At 37.8% G+C, this 24,420-nt stretch overlaps 1 protein-coding gene across 10 annotated transcripts; it reads left to right on the top strand.

Annotated features, from left to right (window-relative positions):
- The first annotated feature begins 10,681 nt into the window (after positions 1-10,681).
- On the top strand, positions 10,682-15,646 carry LOC131015978 (probable metal-nicotianamine transporter YSL6). Of its 10 annotated transcripts, none has more exons than XR_009098812.1 (9): positions 10,724-11,245; positions 11,453-11,625; positions 12,096-12,193; positions 12,321-12,458; positions 12,591-12,780; positions 13,349-13,472; positions 13,893-14,831; positions 15,260-15,308; positions 15,417-15,646. XR_009098812.1 is itself a non-coding variant. In XM_057944505.1 (8 exons), the coding sequence occupies exons 1-7, from the start codon at positions 10,891-10,893 to the stop codon at positions 14,825-14,827; spliced, it is 2,019 nt and encodes a 672-aa protein (XP_057800488.1). In that variant the 5' UTR covers positions 10,682-10,890; the 3' UTR covers positions 14,828-14,831; positions 15,417-15,646. The 10 variants fall into 10 exon arrangements, 5 of the variants coding, with proteins under 5 accessions (XP_057800488.1, XP_057800487.1, XP_057800490.1 ...); XR_009098813.1 differs by having other exon boundaries at positions 15,019-15,308; XR_009098810.1 differs by having other exon boundaries at positions 13,887-14,831.
- The last annotated feature ends 8,774 nt before the right edge of the window (positions 15,647-24,420 follow it).

Here is a 24,420-nt window from a genome sequence, read left to right as displayed (position 1 = left end):
TGTATGAATTTTTACGTTTTAGGATAGTCTGATTGCCTGAATTTTTTTGGTTTATGTATGAATTATTTTGTTAAAATAGACGCGAGTAAATATGGAGGAATGCAATTATGGAATGTTATAATGTATAAAACATGATCCCTTAAATTGTGGGGAAGATATTTATTGAGAAAAATGTAATTACTTTCTTAACCTCCTACAGAATCTGTGTTGATTTCTACTAAAATATGTAAACAAGATCTGGCCGTTTATTTAAGAAACATGAAGCGTCAATATTAAGTCTTATTTTATAGGCTAAGTATGGGTCTTATTTTAGCACATATATATATATATATATATATATATATATATATATATATATATATATATATGGGAGGGCTACAATAAAAACACTTCTTAAAATATAAAATATAAACAATTTTCAGCCCTTAGATCATGAAGATCTACGGTTGATTCGTAACCCTTTTGGATGAATTCGTGATCCTGGGTTCGAATCCCAAAGGTAGCAAAAATTTATTTTTCACAATTCGTAACCATGTTGGATAAAATTCGTACATTAAAAAACGTTTATATTTATATTTTAAGAAGTATTTTCACTGTAGCCCTCCCCTATATATATAGGGGGCCGCTCCAATGAGACCCCCTAATTTTAGTGAGATCTAAGGCACGATCTGGTGCGTTTATTTTATCAATCCTATGGCTGATATTGTATCTGGAGGGTGATTTTTTTTCGCAGGGTTCGAATCCTGGAGGGAGCAGAATATTTTAAATTTTGTTATTCATCAGTATATACTGCATTGTTCATCAGTATATACGGCCCTGTTCATCAGTATATATGTCTTATTCATTACGAATTTTTTAAATTTTATTTTTCATCAGTATATACATCTTGTTCATTAGATATACGTTTTGTTCATTAGTATTATATGTCTTATTCATTGTACTCATGTTACACGAAAAATAGGGGGTCTCACTGGAGCGCGCCCCTATATATATATATATGGTCGCGTTCAATGGAGACCACTAAATATTCAAATAACAGAGACCAAACCTCAGCCGTTGATCTTATCTAATCTAACGGTCAACATTTATTCACGCCATGTTCAACGGATTTGATGAATGTTCATCAAATCCATTGAACATGGCGTGAATAAATGTTGACCGCTAGATTAGATAAGATCAACGACTGAGACTTGGTCTCTGTTATTTGAATATTTAGTGCTCTCCATTGAACTCTTCCATATATATATATATATATATATATCAAAATCCGCATTGAGCTGCAGCATTTTCATACCTGGTTTCGTGGATAGGATCTTGGCCTTTGGTGGTTCTATCATCACATTTGGGTCTTGTTCCCGTCGTTTTTTGATTTGGCTCATGTTTTGCGGAACTTTTCTTGGTTACTATGGTCTTTGGCAGCTGCACATTTCTCTTGTTAAGCTCGGTGTTTTCCTTGGCATTTTATCGAGCACTAGATGGGCGTTCTCGAGTTGGAGGTTTTTTGGTGTTTGCAGCACGAATAGGTTGGAGGATCTTGATTCTGTGTCTTTCAGGCGTCATCTAAACCTTTTTTAAGTCTCTGGGTGAGCTCGGGACTGGGGTTTGGGCGGTCTAGCTTGAGTGGTAGCTCCGCGATGAGGAGTTCTTTTGCTCATCGGCGTCGAGGTTTTTTTGGTAGCTCAATTGTCTATGTCGTTGTCGCGTTGAGCTGCAGCATTCTCACGCCTGGTTTCGTGGATAGAACTCTAGCCTTGGGTGGTTCTATTTTCCCATTTGTGTTTTGCTTCCGTCGTTTTTTGCGTCGTTGGCTCAAGCTTTGCGATTTTCTTTGGTTTGTAAGGTTTTGGTTCTCTACCTATCTCTTGCATGGTTGTGTTTCGGGGCGATGGTCAGGCCGGAGCCGTATGCAGCCATGCTTCTTTTTTGTTTCTTGGGGCTTTACCTCTTGGGCGATGGTTAGTCTGGAGTTCGAGTTGGTTTAGCCTCATTTTTTTTTCTCATCTTAGACGAGTACTCTTTTTCCTCATAAAGGGTTTTTCCCTCATGGGTTTTCCTTTGTGGAGGTTTTAATGAGGCTCAACCCTTAGTTTGCTCCTCTGTGCTTTCAAGGGTTTTTTCTTAGGTTTTTTCTTTCTTTTCTCAATAAAATCTTATTTTAATAATATATATCAAAATCATAAAATGCTAAATACTAAATATTTTAAAAAAATAGATTTGAATTCTATAATAATCTTATGTAATGAAGATCAAGTTAATGACAATTCAATCTGATAAGGATGATATCTAGCACAAGAGATGCTCAGATTTGAAGAGAGAGTGAATGAGCGAAGGATATGAAGATGCAAATCGGAGTATAGATAAAGGTCCCAAACCAGAACAGGATTATATGAATTTCCACTCTGAGATGAAACTTACAGATATGAATTCTTTGCATAAGATGACAAAAAAGTTTGTTAGGATTCACCACATGAAAATAGTTTGTTAGGATTCACCACGTGGCAATCAACGATTTGCACTTATCAAATACGCTAGCAGAGGACCGTTAGAAAATATCCTCCTCAACAACGACATGCCACATCATGCAGAGAAACTAGGTGTGTGAAGACCCTAAAAGGACAAAAATGCCCATTGGCGTAAAAAGGTGCAGATAAAAAATGACTAAAATACCCTCTAAAGGCATAATGGAAAGATTGTTTTGCCCTCCATTTTGTAAACTCTATAAATAGCATTATAATTGGTTATATCTTTGAGGGCAGTGGAGATTGAAGACTAAGGTGGAGATCAGAGGGATGGCGTCGTTGAAAAGATGTTGCAAATTTATTTTCCATTGACCTTTGAATTGGTTAGATATTTCCCTCTATTACTAATTAAGCATGGATCTTAGCTACTATGTTGATGATCTATTGATGTCATGTGTGATGTCATGTTGATGCTCTGTAGTTGATTTATTGATGCTTTGTTGGTAATCTTTTGATGTCGTGTGTGTTGATATGTTCCACCTGTGTATGTTGATCAGCTGATGGTCTATAGTTGTGAAATCTTCCCTTGATTTTTTGATGGCTTTGTGCCCCTAACACCTGTGAATTGTTTCTTAAGCATGAGATGCCCTAATTTCCAGCTCTTAATTTATCTAGGTGTTTACATTAAGTCTCCTCACTATCAAGATCTTTATAAAAGAGGTACGATCAATATCTATATCTTTACAAAAAAAAAAAAAAAACTATCCTCACTGTCTACATCTAATACAAACCATCCCTAATGGTCTCAAAATCATCCAATAATAATCCTTAAATAATATTTTGTGGTCCCAAAAATCATCCAATGATGATCCTTAAACCATCATTGATGGTATGAAAATCATCTAATGATGATCCTTAACCCATTCCTGATTGTCCCCAAAAATTATCCAATTGATCCTTAAGCCATCATTGATGGCCCCAAAATCATCTAATGAGATCTTTACATTACTCATAATTTTTCTACGATCATCCTAGACGACACGTGAAATTAGCCTTTAAGGTTCCTAAATTTACTAGTAAAGAAAAATTCATGATTTGAGTTCCATCATTGCATAGTTAAGAAGAAACATCAGAGCTGAAACGTACAGTTTGTCGATAATCAGGGTTATGGGAGTCAATAAATCATTGCATAAAAGACTCCCATTGAATACTAAAGAAAGAAAATATTTAAAGGTTTACTCATGATCATTTTTTTATAAACACACACGCACAACCCATAAAAAAAGGTTGAGGGCACCAACTACGGGATTTTTTTAAAGCTGAATGATGCCTTCAAAGCAAAAGCATAATGATATTATAAATATTTTAAAGCCCGAACGTCCTTAAGAAATATTGTTGACAATCTTGAGATGTTTAGATGCATTAGGATAATGTTAAGTCTTATTGTGGAGAAGTCAATTTCATTAATTGTTGAGTATTCCTGAAGAGATGGAAAGATTTTATCACTAGTAATATGTTTGCTTGCAAATACACATATCACTAGGGGGAGTACTATGTATACCATCACCCATACTCTATTGTATCAGAATAAAAAGACAAACACTTTTTCAAACAATAATAAAAGACGAGGGGTTAAAGTTCACATATAGAAATAATAAGTACAGATTGTTTGCGAGAAACTTCCTTAAAAGCTAACAAAGCAGTTCAAAATAATTACAACCTGATTCCTGAAAAAATAAAAACTTGAGGCTAATGATCTTCATTCCCGGGCAGTATCTTTCTGAGATAAACCAGTGATGCCTTTATTATTGGCTTTCGTATCCATTGTCAGCGGCGATCGCCTCATCAGTAGCCTCCCCAGATAAATCATCCCTGGCTGAAAAGTTGGCAGCCAGTTCATTAGCCATGCTTTCAACTACATACTCCTGAATAGGGTTGTAATCGAATCGAAGCGAATATCAACATATTCGATTCGTATTCGTGAAATGATACTAATATTCGATTCGTGATTCGATTCGATTTTGAATATTAAATTCGATTCGGTATTCGATTCGTTGATATTTTCAAATTATTCGATTCATCTTTTAAAAGTACCTTAGTTTTTTTTCCGAATACTCGATTCGAATATTCGATTCGAGTATTCGACTTGTATTCTATATTATTCGATTCGAAAATATTCGATTCGAAATTCTGAAGAAAAAAAATATTAAATAATATAGGCGACACAGCGACGCAGGCGACGCGGTGCAGATTCTCAGGACAGCAGCAGATGCAGGCGTCGCGGCGTTGGTCGAGAAGAGAAGAGGCCGCGCCAACGAGCGACGCGGTGAAGATTCTCAGGACAGCAGCAGATGCAGGCGACGCGGCGTTGGTCGAGAAGAGAAGAGGCCGCACCGACGAGCGACGCGGTGCAGATTCAGAACAGCAGCAGATGCAGGCGACGCGGCGTTGGTTGAGAAGAGAAGAGGCCGCGCCGACGAGCGACACAGTGCAGATTCAGGACAGCAGCAGATGCAGGCGACGCGGCGTTGGTCGAGAAGAGAAGAGGCCGCGTCGACGAGCGACGCGGTGCAGATTCAGAACAGCAGCAGATGCAGGCGATGCGGTGTTGGTCGAGAAGAGAAGAGGAAATGCGAATTGCGTGGGGAAGAAGAGGCTTGGAGGTTGGAGCTGTGCGGCGCTGCTGTGGAAAGAAGGCAGCGCTGACTCGAGGAATGAGGAATTGAGGATGAGGAGGCGCAGATTTAGTTTAGGGAATTAGGGTTTAGGTTATACTTTTTAGCATATTCAACAATTCAAAATATTATATATATATATATATATATTATATATATATATATATTATATTATTATATATTATATATTATAATATATATATATATATCGAATCGAATATCAAAATTTCATATAAGTATTTGAATAATAATCGAATCGAATCGAATATTTGTTATCGAATACGAATCGAATAATTTCGAATACGAATCAGGCAATTTCGAATCGAATCTCGAATCGAGCAAAAATATTCGATTCATTTACAACCCTACTCCTGAAGAGCCACCTCAACATTGTGCATTGCTGTTAGTGCATCAATATCAGTGTTGGAAGGTTAGTTTCATCAAGCGCAACTACATAGTATAAATCGATCACATGGATAGGAGTACAGATGAAGCACCAGGGTTCGCGAGAGAATGATCATCAAGCCCAGAAGTGTAGAACCTGGGATGAGCAGCCTCTTTTGGAGTTTGATGGAGAGAGAATAGAAACTGATTGAGGCTGTCAAAAATGTAAATGGAAGCCTCGGGAAGGGGATTCGAACTCACAACCTCCATGAATAATTTCAGCAATTTGTCCGGCACTGGGAGCCACCAGCCTTGGCATATCTTCAAGTTTCTTTCAGTTCATCAATGGATTGGATCAATTCCCTGATGTTCAATTTAGCAATCTGGTCAGCGTTCGCCTCCATGAGCCTTAGGTTGTTGGAGCTAATCTGTTTCACCAAATACGTCAATGTAGAGATGAACTCGTCTAAAAATTTGGGCGTGCGGCGGTAGGCATCGAGGTTCCCCTCATGTAGAATCTTTAAGAACTGGTGGCCTCGGGTTGAGAGAAAGATCTCACGACTATGGGCCCTTACGATGAAGGCAACTCATCGAGCAGTTGTTTTCTCAGCCATCCATCAATCTTCCGCGGCCTTGAACCCACGAGTATTCTGACTTGAATAAGTTCATTTTCTTGTTATGTTTTTTCTTGAGCCTGGTCATCTTCGTCTGAAGTGAGTCACATTTGATCTGTAGCTTCGAGATCTAACTATCTTTTGGCATTAAAAACTAATTAAACAACAATGAATTTTTGTAGTGCGTCCATCATTTCTATTTCCCGAGTTTTCAAAGTCTCATCGGCTTCCTTTAAATCCTGTTCAATTACATCATAGCCTTTAAGTCGAGTCACGACTTCCAAAAATTGGAGTTTAGTATGCACTTAATACGACTGCAAATAAGTTAGAGAATAAAGAACAAAAAGATAGCTAATTATTGTTAAGGGAAAGATAAATGAAGAAATCTTAGACATACCTGCTTGTGTAGCCTACATAGGGCTTTACGAAGACATTCAATGGTGAGGTCGTTCATAGTTGCACGATCTTGTGGATTTGTGCACTGAGTAATCAACTCAAGGCATTCATTGGCCTTCACCCTCAATACAACTTGGAGAAGATGGATGAAGCCTCAGTTTCTTCTTCGTTTGAGAGAGAAATGTAGAGTGAAGCGAACATTTCAGCCTTATCATCGGGAGCATGGCTTTACAGACGGGGGATTTGCCCTTAGCTATGTTGGTCTTGCGTTTCTTGGTGCCACTAGGAGCATCAACTTTCTTAAGAGCCATCATTTTCCTACGAGGACCAGGCTTGTCCAAAGGAATCGTTTCCTCGAGAATATTGTTGAGATCGGTTGTGTCCACATGTGCTTTGAGCAATGCCAGGAAGGATCACCAATGCCAAAGTAAGACCCTCAATCCCCTTGTAGGGTCTTGACAAAAGATTATTTGGGTATAATGCCTTTGTCAAAAGAGGACATGCTTGTTAAAAAGTGCATTTTGTACTTAGAGAAAGAAGAGAAGTTGTAGAATATGTTAGTTTTCTTAAGGATTTTCTTAAGGTTTTCAATATTTTCAGCCTGCACCCTCATAAGTTTGTCATGTAACAATCAAATTTATCAAATTTATATTAATATTTACAATTTTCATAAATATGTATATACACAATAATTAACTATCCACTCACATAAACTTTCTTTGTAGCTTGATCATACATTCTTTTTTATTATTATTATTACTATACTGACTCAATCTCCATGCACTTGTACGAGAGTAGGCTCCTCTCCAATTTCAATATCGCGCTAATATATAAGTTAGTTTATGCTATACATGAAACAAATGTCTAATCTCCCTTCGTTCAAAGATGTTTATAAACATACTTTCCAATCCATTGAATTTCTGTGAATGCGTTCGTGAACATACATGTAAGTTCAAAACATACGTTCAACACGGATATACTATAAGTTTGAAATATGAAAAATGTTCACTCAACCATGTGTGCACGTTCGTAGTATATACCAGATCACAGATATGATTTGCGGAAAGATTATTGCGGGATTTGATTTGTGCAGTTAATCTCAACCGTATATTTTCAAATGAACAAACATATATGATTTGGTCTCTATTCTCTACACATTTAGGTGTCTCTATTGAACCTTTGCCTATATATATACATAAAAACATATCTAGGGTTTCTCTTAATTGTCCCTATATATGTATTGCTGAAGACTTCTGTTTAGTTTGAAGTTTTTTTAGTCTTGTTTTTTGTGGTTGTCTCATAAGAACTTTTTTTTTCTGCTTGTCGAATAGGTTCTCTCTTATGTTCTTTAATTGTCGAGTTGTAATTTATTTTGTTCGGAGCTTTTAGAGTTTTTCTATTTCATTATTAAGGTTGGGTGGTGAGCGTCGGTACTCACGTCCAAGGAAGTGTGTGGTGCATGCATTGTTAGCTTTTATCGTAGGTGGAGTTTTGGAAAGTTGCTTAGGTTTAAAAGTCAATTCTTGAGTTCTTGTGTAGGAGGTGTGTGTTTACACCAAACTATGTAATCAAGTTGTGTGTTGGTTTATTACTTTTTATTCTGTTTTCTCCATAGCTGTTATTATGTGTGGAGTATAACTACGAGTAGGAGTGTAATTGAACCGAGTCGAACCGAACCGAATAAGTGGTGTGCTCAAGTATCGAATCGAATCCCGAACTTTACTTACCGAATACTTTGAGGCTCACGAGCCTAATCGAGTTTATACGAACTTTCTAAATCTATATTTATATTCAAAATATTGATTATTTTATTTTTAAAATAAATTATTTTATTGAAAACAATAAATATATTAATTATTTTCTTATAACAAACAAAATTAATTAGAGATTTAATACAATTATTATTAATTTTAGTGGATAAATATAAGTTGTATCTACTAATAATTTATATTTTTCAAGCTGAATCACTTGACGAACATGTTCACGAGCTAACGAGCCGAATACTACTAAGCTCAAGTTTGATTTGTTTATTTATTGAGCTTCTCTAAATGAACTTGATCGAGCTTTTTTCAAACCGAGTTCCGAATAGTTCGCGAGCGGCTTGGTTTGTTTACAACCCTAACTACGAGTATCTCGTCATTGATTTATTCTTATTGTGCCACAGTTAGAGTTTGATCTTTATCAATACGTACATGCATTCTTCTAATTACATTGAATAAATTTATCTTTTACTTATCTGTCCATATAAATTATGGCCTTATTATTACTTTCGTTCGTCCATGAAAATTATAATTTTATTACTACTTTCATCCGTACACAAAATTATAATCTTTCATTTCTTGAAAATTACTCTTTATACTTTAAATTTCATTCACACTCAATATTTACAAAATATTTAATCATTTAATATATTAATTTGGGTGAGTCCACTTTGTTCACACGATTTTGGTGAGTTTTCTTCTACTCTCTTCGTAAACAAAATATTTATCACATTGTGAATAACACAACTTTTAATAAAACGTGAGTGGAGTTGTATGAACCCTACTACTATAAATGAAAGTGACAATTCTTTTATGAACGCACTAAAAATAAATTGTGACAAATTTTTATAGAGGAATAGATTATACCCCTGATCAGTATTTCTTTTTGGGTCGTGCTAACTAAGTTGATAATTTTCTTATGTAGAATAAATTAGGAAAGTTTTTTGTAATTTTTTTCACTTTATTATCAAACACACTTAAAATATTAAACACTAATTTTTTAAATACACTTAAAATACCAAATATTAGATTTAAAAAAAAATATAAGAAACATTAATTTTTTCATCATTGTGTCACGAAGAAATTAGTCAATTTAAATGGGGCGGGGAAAACATATTATACTCTCTTTGTTCCACTAAAAATGACATGTATTTTATTTTAAATTGTCTCATTATAGGTGATACGTTTTAATAAAATTTTACTCCCTCCGTCCCAAGAAAGTTGGCCACGTTCTTTTCGGCACGGAGATTAAGAAATAAATTGTTATGTATTAATTAAGTGTGTTTCAATAAGTTAATGAGATATGGTCCATATTCCACTTGTCACTGCACCTTCTGGCTGCCGGCAACGGCAGCGCCGGCGCGGCGCCGGCGCCGGCGACGGTGACGGCAGCCAGAGACACCGGCGGTCTTCAAAATAACCAAAAAGATCAAACTGTGAAGAGAACCAGAAAAATCAATTTTCCCCAATTTTTCTCAATCAAACCAGAAAATCAATTTTCCCCAATTTTCCTCAATCAAACCACAAAATCAATCCAATCAAAAATCAAAAGAACCAGAAAATTAAACCCACCCCTTGTCACTGAGAATCGCATGACCGACGGCAGAGATGAAAGACCGAGAGAGAGAGGGGTGAAGAGAGAGGGGTAAGACTGTGAAGGCGAATAGAGGGAGAGAGAGAGGACGAAAGGCGGCGGCGGCCGGAGAGGCGAGAGGCGGCGGCGCAGGCGAGCCCTAGAGGGAGAGAGGGAGAGAGGCGAGAGGCGGCGGCGCAGGCGAACGAGAAATCAAAAACCAGGCGAGCCCTAGCCCTAGCCCCCAAATCGGCGAGAATAGAGGGAGAGAGGGAGGACGACGACCTCGCCCAAATCGGCGCACGACCTCACGCATTTGGGCGGCGAGCTTCGAATCCCCCAAATCGCCAAAGGATGTGACGGTGAGAGGGAGGGAGAGAGAGATCACGAGATCTGGGCCGAATGGGCGAAAGGCGAGAGAGAGGGAGAGAGGCGGCGACGGCCGAATGGGCGAAAGGCGGCGGCGGCCGGAGAGGCGAGAGGCGGCTGCGGCGATGGGGGTGGCATCCCGCCGGAGAAGAAGAAGAGGGAGGCGCTGTGAGAGAGAGAAATATGAGTGAGGATATGATAGATTAAATGAGTGTAGAAGATAGGTTTAATTAGGTGTAGATTAGTTGATTAATTATAGAGTTTAATTTGGTGTAATTTTTACCCAAAAAGGAAAGTAGTCAACTTTAGTGGGACGCCCAAAAAGTAAATGTGGCCAACTTTAATGAGACGGAGGAAATAATTTTTAAGTCCTACCATTCTTAATAAATTTTATAGATTTTTTTTTTTAATTTCCGTGTCTAAAAGTTTTGAGTCAGAATACATTTTTCGCATCGGACAAAACCTTATCGTGGAGAGAGGAGAGAGAGAGGTCTCGAGCATTGGGCCCAATGATTTGGAGGAAACGTGAATAATGAAGTAAACAACGAGAAAACCAAACTCACATATCTAATCCCTCACTCCACTCCATTTCTCAACTACCAAAAACACAAACCCCATTTCTTCACTGTCGGAGCATCCGATTTCGGAACACTCGGGTCAATGGGAACGGCGGCGGCTGAGGTGGAGATATCGGAGCCTCTTCTACAGCAGGATGAGGCGGCGGCGCCCGATTTGGACGAGCCGATTCCCGACTGGAAGGAGCAGATTACGATCAGAGGGCTGGTGGTCAGCGCCGTGTTGGGCGCTCTCTTCTGCATAATCACGCACAAGCTCAATCTCACGGTCGGGATCATCCCGTCGCTCAACGTCGCCGCCGGTTTGCTCGGCTTCTTCTCCGTCAAATCGTGGACCGGGTTTTTGTCCAAATTGGGATTCTCGTCCAAGCCTTTTACCCGCCAAGAGAACACCGTTATTCAAACTTGCGTTGTGGCTTGTTATGGACTCGCCTTCAGTGGTAAGTTCAGTTGCAATTATTGCTAATAGTTTTTTTAATTTATTCGAAATATAGCTGCGAGTGTAAAATTCTCCGGATTACGGAATAGTTATGTGATTGTTTGGGAGTTTGCAGTGGCGTTGACGAATCAGTATTAACTATTAGGGGATTTTGGTTTTGTGTTGTGTTATTGGATGGGTTGAGGATTGTTGCGATTACTGTTGGCAGGGGGATTTGGATCCTACTTGCTGTCTATGGATGAGAAAACATATAAATTGATCGGTGAAGATTATCCCGGGAATCATGCGGAGGATGTGAAGAACCCTGGACTGTTATGGATGATGGCCTTCATATTTGTTGTTAGTTTTCTGGGGCTGTTTAGTCTCGTTCCTCTCCGAAAGGTAAACTTCCGACACAATCTGAGTGATGTATAATGAGTTGATAAGGGGGATAGTAACAGTTGAACCATGCTGGTTACTGCTGGCATCTTCTGAGATTGTAACATGATGGCCATCCCAGTGATTTGGAGTAGCCAATGATGTTGTGTAACTTGATTTTTTGGTTCATCTTACTCTAATGGATCAAAGTGAATGTAATTTGAGTTATGCATAGGCTTGTTAGTTTAAATGCTCGCTAGAGCCTTAGATGAACAAGAAATAGTATGATATGTGTGCTTGAGTTGGCCTAGCAGTATAGTGGTTAATGCCTAAGGAAAAAGGTCTTAGGTTTGAGTCCATTGTGGCACGGTTTTTAAATTTACTTGTTTAATTGTTAATTTATCAAAAAAAAAGAAGTATGATATCATCACAGAGTTTATTTAAAGTCTTTAAATGTAACCATGCTCAAAACGTTTGCATTCTAATAAATGTAGGTTATGGTCTTGGATTATAAGCTGACCTATCCCAGCGGAACTGCCACGGCTATGTTGATTAATAGCTTCCATACACGCACTGGGGCTGAACTTGCCAAGTAAATACCCTGTTTTTCCGTAGGCTCTTTTTCATAATTAGGCAGAACTGATGTCCGCCTCTTTGGACTTTCAAAACTATTCACAGAAGGCTTCAGTCTGACCAATTATTTCATTATTCTTTCCCAGAAAGCAGGTAAATAGTCTCGGGAAATATTTAAGTATAAGTTTCTGTTGGAGCTTCTTTAAATGGTTCTTTAGTGGCATTGGGGATTCATGTGGATTTGATAATTTCCCCACTTTTGGATTGGCACTGTTCAACAATACGTAAGTTCCTTTTCCTTTGGAACATCTTATAGCAATTTCGTCTGTTGTGTCTAAGACATGCTTTCAGTGACATACTTTTGTTTGATAATTTATTCTAGATTATTGTGACTTGAATATTGGGATTTCCTGCAGGTTTTATTTTGACTTCAGCCCTACTTATGTTGGATGTGGGCTAATTTGCCCTCACATAGTAAATTGTTCGGTTCTTCTTGGAGCCATCATATCATGGGGTTTTCTTTGGCCATTCGTTTCTACGAAGGCAGGTGATTGGTATCCAGCTGGTCTTGGAAGCAATGATTTTAAAGGTCTCTATGGATACAAGGTACTAAAGTGTGTTTTTCATTTATTTATGCCTATTTTTAAGTAATAATCCTATTGCACTTCTAGGTGACATTCTTCTATCCAACCTTACAATTTGAGAGAGAGAGTGTGTGTTGAAAAAGTAGAGATAATGTGTCCTTTCTGGAGCCTTTTTTTTGGTTCAGTAATCCAGACTAGCTGGCTCAGCTTCCTCTAGGGATTTGTGCTGACAAATGCATATAAGATCCTCAACCTTAGAAACTACCTATTCTACGAGGTAGTTTACGAGTGATGTGTGGTGTAGTGGGATTGGACAGAGGCAACACTTACCTTCCTTGATGCGCTGCATTTAGTTGTGGGGTGTACGATCTGCTCTGTTCACTTGCATCTTCATATTCTTGTTATTCATACATCAAGTGCATGCTTGTGACAGTTATATTTTATTTCTATCCAGTTTAGTAATTTAGTTTTAGTATATCCTCCACAGTTGTTCATTAGCTCTTTTGACTTAATTCTTAACCATGCAGTATTTTCTCCACAGTAATTTAGACTGGTTCCTATATAAGTATATAACCCTATTTCCTGTTCAGGTCTTTGTAGCCATTTCCCTTATTCTTGGAGATGGGATCTACAATTTGATCAAGATCATATATGTAACTATAAAGGAGATGAGTACCAAACGCCAAAGTCTTCCTACCGTTACAGAAGTTATAGGTAGATTTATTTATCCAAATTTGATGTTACTACTTGTTTATGCTGTTTATTGATGGATCTGCTGCATCAGTTGTGCACCAATTCTTTTGCTTCCCCTTGGAAATACTAAATCCCTCAGGAACTGTCACAAAGTCATTCTAGTTCACTAGATATTTTGTTCTCTTTAACTTGTAATTTCCCCATAACTTTGAATCTTGTTTGGACAAAAACAAGTGATGGACGGAAAGGAGAATGAAATTCTCTTAAGAATGTTTTCATTGTTATTTCATTGGTCATTTATGTTGTGCACTGCTATGAAACATGTTGCATATGTGGTAGTTTCGTGGTAACTGTAACATCTGACTGCAATTCAAATAGAACTGTTGATGTTCCATTCCATCCTCTTATATTGTTTCTGTTATTTTGATTTGACAGAGACAGATAGCAACACTTCCAAGCTGCTATTGGAAGAAAAGAAACGTGATGAAATTTTCCTCAGAGACAGAATACCATTTTGGGTTGCTGCTGCTGGATATGTATGCTTGGTGGCAATATCTATGTCTACAATGCCACTGATCTTTCCACCTCTGAAGTGGTATTTAGTCCTTTGTTCATACATAATAGCCCCAGCCCTTGCCTTCTGCAACTCATATGGTACTGGACTAACAGACTGGAGCCTGGCTTCCACATATGGAAAAATTGGCCTTTTCATTATTGCCTCAATTGTGGGAAGCAATGGTGGGGTTTTGGCTGGTTTGGCAGCCTGTGGGGTTATGATGTCCATTGTCTCCACAGCTGCTGATTTGATGCAAGATTTTAAAACTGGTTATCTTACGAAGTCATCAGCGAAGTCTATGTTTGTGAGCCAAATAGTTGGAACAGCCATGGGCTGTGTGATTGCACCCCTCACGTTTTGGATGTATTGGACTGCCTTTGACATTGGATCACCGGATAGCCCGTACAAAGCACCATATGCTGTTATTTACAGGGAAATGGCCATTTTGGGGGTAGAGGGCTTCTCTGAACTTCCTCAGCATTGTCTAGCCATCTGTATTGGCTTCTTTGTGGCTGCACTGGCTGTAAACCTTTTGAGAGACCTAACCCCGAAAAATGTTTCCCAGTACATTCCCATCCCGATGGCAGTGGCAGTGCCATTTTATATCGGAGCTTACTTTGCAATCGACATGTTTATTGGTACTGTGATATTGTTCATATGGGAGCGCATAAATAGAAAGGATGCTGAAGATTATGCAGGTGCGGTCGCCTCTGGCTTAATCTGTGGTGATGGGATATGGACAATCCCTTCTGCGATTCTTTCAATCTTCAAGGTTGATCCACCCATCTGCATGTACTTCAAGCCTTCTGGAAGTAGCTGATCAAGTAAGTCACGGTTGTTTCAATTCCCTAGTTTCATAAACAGAAAAATCTTGGGCTGTAAATACGCAATATGTAACATGTACTATGTCAAACCTTTACCTAGCTATTTGCCTGTCAACATTTGTGTACAATTTAATTTGCATTGGTCGTTGAAATGATGGATTTGTCTTGATGTTATTAATACATGCAGTCACTGTAAGTTCATATGCAGAACAGAAGTTAGACAATCACTTGGGTTATTTGAATAGTGAAGAAGGAATTTTATTGAAGCTGTGGATGAAAGGGACATAAACGTAGCTAAAGTGGTTGAGTGAAAATCTTTGGAATTTTCTTTCTCATTGATCTGTGAACCCCTTTTTCCCCACCTTTAGCTGCATTATCACAAATCTTGAAAACTCTGCTGTCTTTGTACTTTTGCTATTTTATTTCAGGGTAAAAATGTGAATAAAGCTAGTGGCATATGTTGTACCAAACAATCAGGTCACTATTATCCTATTGTTGATTGAAAGAAAGATATGTTCATGGTTCTTCTTTTTCTCCCCATAAATAGTTTTTGTATATATATAATAACTATATATATTTTGTTAGGGATGGGATGTTGCTTGGAAAAAAATATGCATGATTTGTCAGAGAGAATCTCTGGTGTGCGACGTGTTTACTGATGCCACTCGTGATAAAAATACATCGAGTGTAGTATTCATGGTTCGTACATACATTCCATGCATGTATTTATGTAAATGAAGAAGATGAATATTGTAATTCTACTTTTGTAACGTTCTCATGAAAAATGAGGTAATGGTGATTTTTTTTGTGGTTCTTTTCCCTGATCCATAGGAGAAATGTCCCCCTTTCTCTTTTTCTTTTTGACATTTTCCTTTATTCTTGCTTTTATATGTTGTATGTATTATGTTGTATTGCCCTTTCTTTGAAATATACGTGATATATTTATATGGGATGGATATTGTAATTCCCTTCTTACAGTAGTATATAGGTCTAAATACGAATCATACATTTTCAACTTGTGTGCAGAAAATGCCCGCATTCCAAAAAGTGTGCCAAAATCTCTTATAATTTTTCTTTAAATTATAAATAATTACCAATCCAGATTTAAGCAAAAAAGTAAGCCCAACATGTTTCCGTATAAAAATTAAAATCAATGTATAAACGACCAAAGTATTATTGGGTTGTATTGATCGGGTCATCGACATTTTATGGTCTTTCACCAACCACACAATTGCAACAGGTGATTGCCTATTCGCACGAACTCCTTTATCAACACTTAGCGCTGAAAATACTTTGATAATGTCTATAGGCACATAAGGTGTTATGAATAAATCTAACCAACACAAACACATTCTTTGGTATCAATAGACACTTTTCAACAAATATGAATGGCAACAATCCTCATTCGTTTCCTATTTGGGGCATAGAGTATTTTGTTGGCATAGATAGAAATTAAAAGAAACATAGGAGAGTGTGGACGAAAGCTTTGACGTTTATTGAAGAATTATAAATATAATTGATACATACATATCTCTCCCATTGAGATGAGACTAACTTGTTTAGCTACCAATAGTAGTTGGATCTACGTATATAATAGAAACTTAAAACTAGAATAAGTAAACTGAAAAATATTACAAAAATATGTTTTTGAGAGGAAAGACAGTGTTGTTTTCGAAATGTAGATGTTTTGGAATACATTTCTCTTCTCCAAAGTTTTCCTTTGATACAGGTTTGAGCCCTTTTATCTGCCTTGCATTATTGGCCTTCGATACCTCCCTCGCGACCAACTCATCGTGATTGTGAAGACGCCTTTCCTTGTTGGCCATAACTACAAGGTGTCAAACAACTTTTAATGCCTTCACTTCTTGAGCCCTTTCTTCATTATATACCTGATAATACTTGGTACGGGCCAGTGGTTGGACCTTTGATAGTGGTCCTCCTATAGTTATACCCATTTTTATTATTTTTAGTGGGTATCTTCTTGTAGCTTTAGTTTTCTTATTGTATAGGTCTCTTCATGTGTAGAGTTACATGACAATTTTCACTTTGTCGGATATGTTACTTTTTTGGTACCTGCGAAGTTCTTTGATGAGGTAGCTTTTGTGCCTCATATTCGTTGGATCTGAACTTCCTTTTATCATATTTGGGTATGAAGCCTTTTTCGAAACTCCGGTTCCTTTTGATTTGAGCAATCAAAACATATTTTATATGCCCAATGGCCAAAGCGTGCCATGTTGCAGAGTTTACAAAGAGTCTGTTTACTTCTCGTAAACTGGTTTCTTCATAGCAGAGCTCTCTTTCCTTCGAACAAATTCTTTGCATATTTGTTTGTTATTCTTGTCATTGAATTCAACATGAAGGAGTGTGAAAGAATTTAAATCTGGACTTTACTTTATCCATCTCAGTTAGACGGACCCATAATTTTCATGCTCGTCGTGTTGATATTTGGTTCTCGGTAAATGTGGCGACAATCGAGGATTAACTTTCAGGAGCCTTGATTCGGTTCAATGCTTGAACATCAGGCCTCCCAAACTTTATAAAATGAAAAGCTTAATGATTCCATTTTCTTGCTAGTTCTGGAGCTGCACTGAAAAAAATATAGCTCAAGAACATCTCCCCGTTTAGGGACTCGTTCATCCATGCATCATAAACAACTTCTTGGATCCATTTGGCTAGACCTTTTTTTCGATAAATTACACAAGTAAATAAAGAAACTTAAAGACCGCACGATGTTGGACTCGAACCTAGGACCTCAGGCATTGGGCCTTAACCACCTACCGCTAAACCAACATACGCACACCATTTGGGTAGACCCTTGATTTCATTGAATGTTGGTGATGTGGTACAAACCGAGGCTAAGGCCCCGATTTCGTGCAACTCCTTAATATCTTGTGGATTGGCGCCTATGGTCATCCACACCCGGGGGTATTTTCCAGCAACATCAACCTGACAATGACTCGGATTGAGGCCCTTTCTCATATTAAGTTTTTCCCATCTAGTTTGATAAGCCTGCCAAATAGGAGAAATTTTCAAGTATCAATCTTAGATTTGGCCATCATAGGCCTAAGAGTCTCTCCTTCTTGTACCCCAGATGTACATTGACATGATGATTTAGGATGTGATTCCATAACATCATATTTTCCTTGACCCTCCGGTTTAATAACCATTGGGTTAGGACTTGGGCTAAGGGTACTCGAATACCCTGCTAGGTGTTTCGCCCCGTACGATAATGTCTTCTTTTATCAGTGTATCATTGATAGCGCGAAGGAGCGGCTCATGTGTTGCATCCTAAAGATATATCATCTCCATCATGCATGCTTGTATTATGTCTGAAACTTTCGTTTCATCCACAAATTGTATCATTCTTGCTTGTTTATCATGAAGAACACATTCTTCCCATTCTCGTTGTAGTAACTTAATATTTTCACGGAGTTTCTTTTGTCTTTTGATGATGGAATCAAATTCAATTGGCTCCATCACTTCTTAAGAAATCTGTAAGAACATTATCATCAGATTTTAGAACAATAATATGAAATATATAATATTGGCATTCTATTTGCCATCTAAGTAATCTAGCTTTTTCAAATTTAGATTCAATCATTTTAATTAAGAAAGCTCTAACATTGGTGTTATTGACTTGAAAATAAATTTCTTAGCAAGTATAAATAGAGGCTATTTTTTAACGTCTTCCTAACTGCATAGAATTTCTTTTCATTGATGTGCCACCGCACGACTTCATCATCAAAGAAGAGCCCACTACTATATTTACATGGTTGTTCTCCATTTGAAGTGATTTTCGTAAGAATTGTTGCCCACCAAAAATCACTTGCATCTGTATATAAAACTAGATCGTCCTTATCTTGCGGTATTAAAATTTTCAGGGGATTTTAACAAATGTCTTTTAACCTTTCTATACCCTCTCGATGTTCATCCTTCTAAATGAATGGAGCATCATTCTTTTGTAATGGCTAAAGATTTTTCTATGTTTTGCAAGATCTTTGATCTTTGATGAACATTCCTGCAAAAATTAACAACTCCCAAGAAACTTTGAAGTTGTTTCTTTCCCTTGAGGTTCTGTGGAAAATTCTGAACATTTTCTACAATATGGTCTTGTAGAATTATCCATGTCTTGTCAATCTCAATCAGAAACTCCATTTTCTGAGTCACAAGGACTGCCTTCTTTTTCGACAGCATTAAACCTTCTTTCTAGCAGACTTCTGCAAAGATCTCCAAATATTTGACATATTCATCAATATTTTTTATGCTATCAAAATAATATCAATATAGACAAACATAAATGTAGAATAATCTTTGAATACATTATCCATTCTCCTTTAAAACATAATATCCTTGTGGGGTTGAGGAGGCTATGAACTTCTTACTTTCTTCATTCATGCGAATCTGATAGAAACTCGAGTTACAATCAAACTTGGAGAAAAACCTTAGCATTCCTAATGCATTTAATAAGGTGTTCTCTACTTGGAATAATATATCCATCAAACTCTAGAATGTCATTAATCCTTTTATAATTAATAACCAATCAGGTTTAGCTCTTTTGATCTCACAGTGATTTCTTACTAGAAATCTGGGACTGCTATATGGTGAGTTCCATGGTTCGATCAAGCGCAAATCAAGATGTTCCTTGATTATGCTTCTCATATCCTGTAGATCTTGAGTGTTAATCAAGATTAGCCTATACATTACGAACTCATGCTCCTTGTTTGATTTAACCTTCAAGGTAGCTCTGAGTTGATTCATGTCCCACTATGCCAAAAGAATTTCATGATAGCATTTGTTGGATCCTTCTTTTCACATCGGCCATGTACATCTTCTCTAATATCCATGTGAGATATCAAAAAAACCTTGAAGATCTGGATCTCATCTTCTTGAGGTCAGGTTCTCCATATCTACATTTTAGTAATATTTTCCAAACCTCCTTTGATTCTTCAGTTTTGGATGACGAAGTTTGCCTTCATCATCACCAAGCTTGTTTCGAAAGTTAATTGACATGGTTCGGTTATATGCCTTTGTCAACCTTTGCACAATGATTTTGTGATCATAGTTGGTTGTGGCCTCCTGGCTTTATTGTCTTGTGTGAATCGTTTAAATGTTTGCAGAAAATTGTTTCTAAGAAATATATCTACACATGTTTCATGAAAATAGATGTGTGGAATTTGAACCTTTACCAAGGTGTCTGTCCTACTCTCCTAATCAAAATCTCCGTCTGTTTTACTCTTTTTGACAGGAGTAAGATTTTATACGAGAAATCTCTTTTGACAATCCGGGGTAACTCTTCTTCAACTTTTATTGGGAAGATTTCTCGCTTTGCTGTGCAGATTCCTACACCAGAATCAATATAGGCAACAAAATATTTTGCCTTATATTTCTCATATAATATCGCAATGGAGATTGTTAGTGAAAATTATAAAGTTTTGATTTAATACCAAAACCCATAGATTGATGATATTTTTCAAGGTTGTATCTTGTAAACTACAACTCACTTGTTAGGGAGCATGTTTTTTTATGTTTATAGATCGCAGCCTGAAAAACAAGTCTAAAGGATCAATTGATCAGTTTGTTTAAGTCAGTCTGCAATGCTGGTATGGATTTTGCTAAGTATAGGTCACAAACTAATGGAAGAATGAATTTACGCGAAGTACTCAAACTGACATGCGCCCAAAGACACAGACGCCACATCAGCCCTAAAGTCAGATATTGAAAGGCGAAGTCATCCTTGGAAGCGTATGAAGCCAAACAAATATTTAATGATGTGGATTCTACAATTAATGACAATTCCGCTTTTTTACAGAAAAGTACAACAAAGTACAAAAATATAATGAGAATGTCAACATCCTTCTTGTACGAATATGTAGAAGACTGTCAATACCTCTCATTGAAATTCAACAGAAATTTTTTGAAGCCAACCACTACATTTTTTAAGATGTCCTCCCCAACGAAATTATTCAAGATTGGTCTATAAGAACCCCGAATGATTCAAACTAGAAGCCTAATCGGAAATGCTGTCAATTTAAAATCTCTCAAGCATTCATGCTTTCCTTATCTCTTTGACAAACACTCAGCGTATTTCGAAGAAGGAAGTTTCTAAAGTGTTCATAAACTGCATTTGGAATTGCACGATTTGTTCTTCTAGAGTTGGTATACAAACACTCCGTTATTTTAGGCAAACTTTGTTATATTCAAAGCCTAAACTTGATACGTTCTTCCAGAGTTGGTATTCAAGTTAATGAAGCACTCATTCCAACTGCAGTACAAATAAATTTATAATTCTCTTTGCCCAAGACAAGCGTCATGCCAGTGATAAGTTATGGTCGATCCCACGGGAAATTGGTGTAGTTGCGTCTCGATGTCACAAACACAAAAAAGGGAAAATGAGGGTGGACTAATCGTCCAATTACGAGAGACTCTATTGGAATCTCAGGGGACTAAACTCAACTTGACTCAAACTGGAAATAAACTATATAGGACTGAAAACACTTAGACAAAGAAAAACAGTAATAAAAGACAATCTGGGCAGGACGCTAAATCCGTGGATACTCACTCTATCGCTCATTTGTCAAGATATTACCTACAACTCCATTGTAAAAGAGATTTTTATAGTGAACATACAACTGCAATTAATTAACATTGCAGTATAAAAAGTATCCATTGTGCGTACTTTACATTTTCGCTACATTTATGTTTTTCATAGATTGTTGAGTGAATTATTTGATTATTCTACCCAACATATCCGGGTTTGCGAAAGCAACAAACTTTCAGTATTTTTGAGATAAAGTACACAAAAAATATGTAACATCTCCAATCTCTAATCATTTTTTGATACAATTTCGTCAAATGAAAACTTATACAAAAATTGTATTTCTATTTTCGCATTTAACAAGAAAATCAGGCATACTTATGCTACAATTACCTTAAATATTCAATAATTTTTCATTCATTTTGTCAATTAAAATCTATAATTAATTCAAGTGGAAACCTACAAATATATACCACAACATAAAACTAATAAGTTATATATCCTCTCTTTAAAACTCATTCTTTTGCATACCATAATCTACAAAAAGGACTAAACTACCCCTTAAGGTCCCCACCACTTTTCAAAAAAGTTAACACACTCTCCTCCATTTTCCACGCAGCCTGACACGTGCCCATGGATGGTAAGTCACCATCGTGAGCACGACATGCCATGATCTCCAGAATGTCATTAATTGAACTGTAGATTTGATTAATCTTTTCAAGTGAGACTAGGTATTCAATAAAGTTTGTGAGTAAGAGGTTGTTGGTGGTAGTAGTAGTGTGAGACTTGTGGTTGTTTAACACAACATAAGTCCATAACTTTTTACAAAAAAACAAAAACAACCATGAAAAAGAAAACTAAAATCCTCATAATAGAATTCGAAACATCTGCTAAAAGGGAAGAAGAAAACTTCAAGGGATGCGCCTTCGTGGTTCTCACTTCATATAAAGGTATGCATAATGTGTCACTAGTCAAAAAATAAATTATGAAAAACGTGATCTTGAGGTCACGATGGTGGACACGATAGGTGCTCACGAAGGTAATTTTATCCTCGCCGTTCATAATTATTTCGTTGTTTGAAAGTTTTGATTTCATGTAAACAAATATGTTGATCATGAATACTCCCTCCGTCCCAATAATCTTGTCCCACTTTCCTTTTTGGTTTGACCCAATAATCTTGTCCCATTTCCTTTTTAGGTAAATTTTAAGGGATAATTAATTTTTAATTAAACATGATTTTAATTAAGCAACTAAACAAATCCCCCTTATTAGAGGGAAATATCATACCCACTCGGCTCTCTCTCTCTCTCTACCGCCTCTTTCCTTCCTCCTCTGTTCTACCGGCGCCGCCTCCCCTTCTTCCTCTGTTCCACCGACGCCCCCTCCCTCTTTCCTCTCTATAACTCCACCGGTACTGCCTCCCCCTTCCTCCTCTGTTCCTCCGGGGCCATCTCCCCCTCTTCCCCCTCCGTCTCTCTGCCACTTTGAGGTCCATCTCTCTCTGTGAATTGAGGCTATTTGCACAGATCCAGTGATGAAAATCCCTTGAGAGGTCGACGGAGCCCCAATCGGTGCCGCACCCATCGTCCTCCGGCGCCACCTCCCCTTCCTTCCCCTATCGTTCCTCCGGCGCCACACCCATCATTTCTCCGGCGCCGCCTCCTTCCCCATCGTTCCTCCGGTGCCGCACCCATTTGCACAGATGTAAGCCTCCCCCTTTGCAAATCCACCTTCTCTCTTCTCTGTTTTTTTTCCATAAATTAGGACTTGCCCTAATACATCTGAGGACGAAGATCTGAGCCCCTTCCGTCGGAAAGTTCTTGGTTTTTCTGTTCTTGGCTTCTCCTGATTAGCGAAGACGATGGAAAATTTGTTGAAGAAATTTGGTTTTTCTGTTCTTGGCTTCTCCAGAAATTGTTCTTGGTTTTTCTGTTCTTGGTTAGCAAAGGCTATGGAAAATTTAATGATTATATTTCTGTTCTTGGGCTATATATGAAGATGATGAAAAATTTGTTGAAGAAATTGTTGGGCTAAAGATTTGATTTTTATTCTTGTTCTTCTGCTTGATTTTGTTCACTATTCCGGATGGAGAGAGGCGGCGATGCGGCTGGTGGCCGTGCCGATGCCGGGGAAGGGGGCGGCGCAGGTGTGGCTCTGCCTACTGTTGCCGTCGCCGGGAAAGTGAGGAAGAAACAATGATAATTTTAAGCTATACTTAATTTCTTGTTAAACATGTGAGACCTTCTAGTTTACCATACTAATTTTACACTCCTTAATCTCCGTGCCCAAAAGAAAGGGGACAACATTATTGGGACAGAGGGAGTACTATTTATTTTGTTTCAAATAGGTCGCACATGATTTTAAGTTTCAATGTCACATTATTATGGTCACATTAGGGTTTTATTAAGCTTTGGCAGTCCCCACGATCGCTGCTAATGATCGTGGGCATGATGGAGCTAACCATAGTGATGAACAACCGTGGGCACGATGGAGCTAACCATCGTGACTGCCATCATGAGCTCGATAGTGTGATCCATCGTGCCCACGGTCATTCGTCACTATGGTCTCCATCGTGCCCACAGTCGTTGGTCACGATGGTGAGCTCCATCGTGCCCATGGTCGCTGGCAGCAATCGTGGGGTTGGCAAGCAAAGCACTGAAAGTTCTTTTGATGGTTTGTTGAAAGTTTATTATCTTTTGTTAATCTCAAATGTGGGAGTGACATATTATGATACATTATGCGGTCGTTGGGAGCGATCGACATATATCGACGGGGATTTCTTTGTGGGTTATATCGATTATGACACAATTAATCGTACTAACCTCGTGGAGCTTATTAGAGAGGGTTTTGTGGTCGAAAAGAGACGGATTATGCGTTATGGTACATCACAAACATTAATGGCACTAAAGCAAAAGTTCTATTGAGGGGCGATATGAAGTTGCTTCTATGGTTAGCTGATCCTAGAGAGGATCTAAAGGTTTGCGTGATTGAGAACGGCAGCACTTCCGGCCCCTAGATTAATGTGATTTGTAGCACCGTGAGAGGTAGTACCTT

Source organism: Salvia miltiorrhiza, chromosome 3, assembly GCF_028751815.1.
Source record: "Salvia miltiorrhiza cultivar Shanhuang (shh) chromosome 3, IMPLAD_Smil_shh, whole genome shotgun sequence".
NCBI classification, from domain to species: domain Eukaryota; kingdom Viridiplantae; phylum Streptophyta; class Magnoliopsida; order Lamiales; family Lamiaceae; genus Salvia; species Salvia miltiorrhiza.
This window is presented reverse-complemented; position numbering and strand designations above follow the sequence as displayed.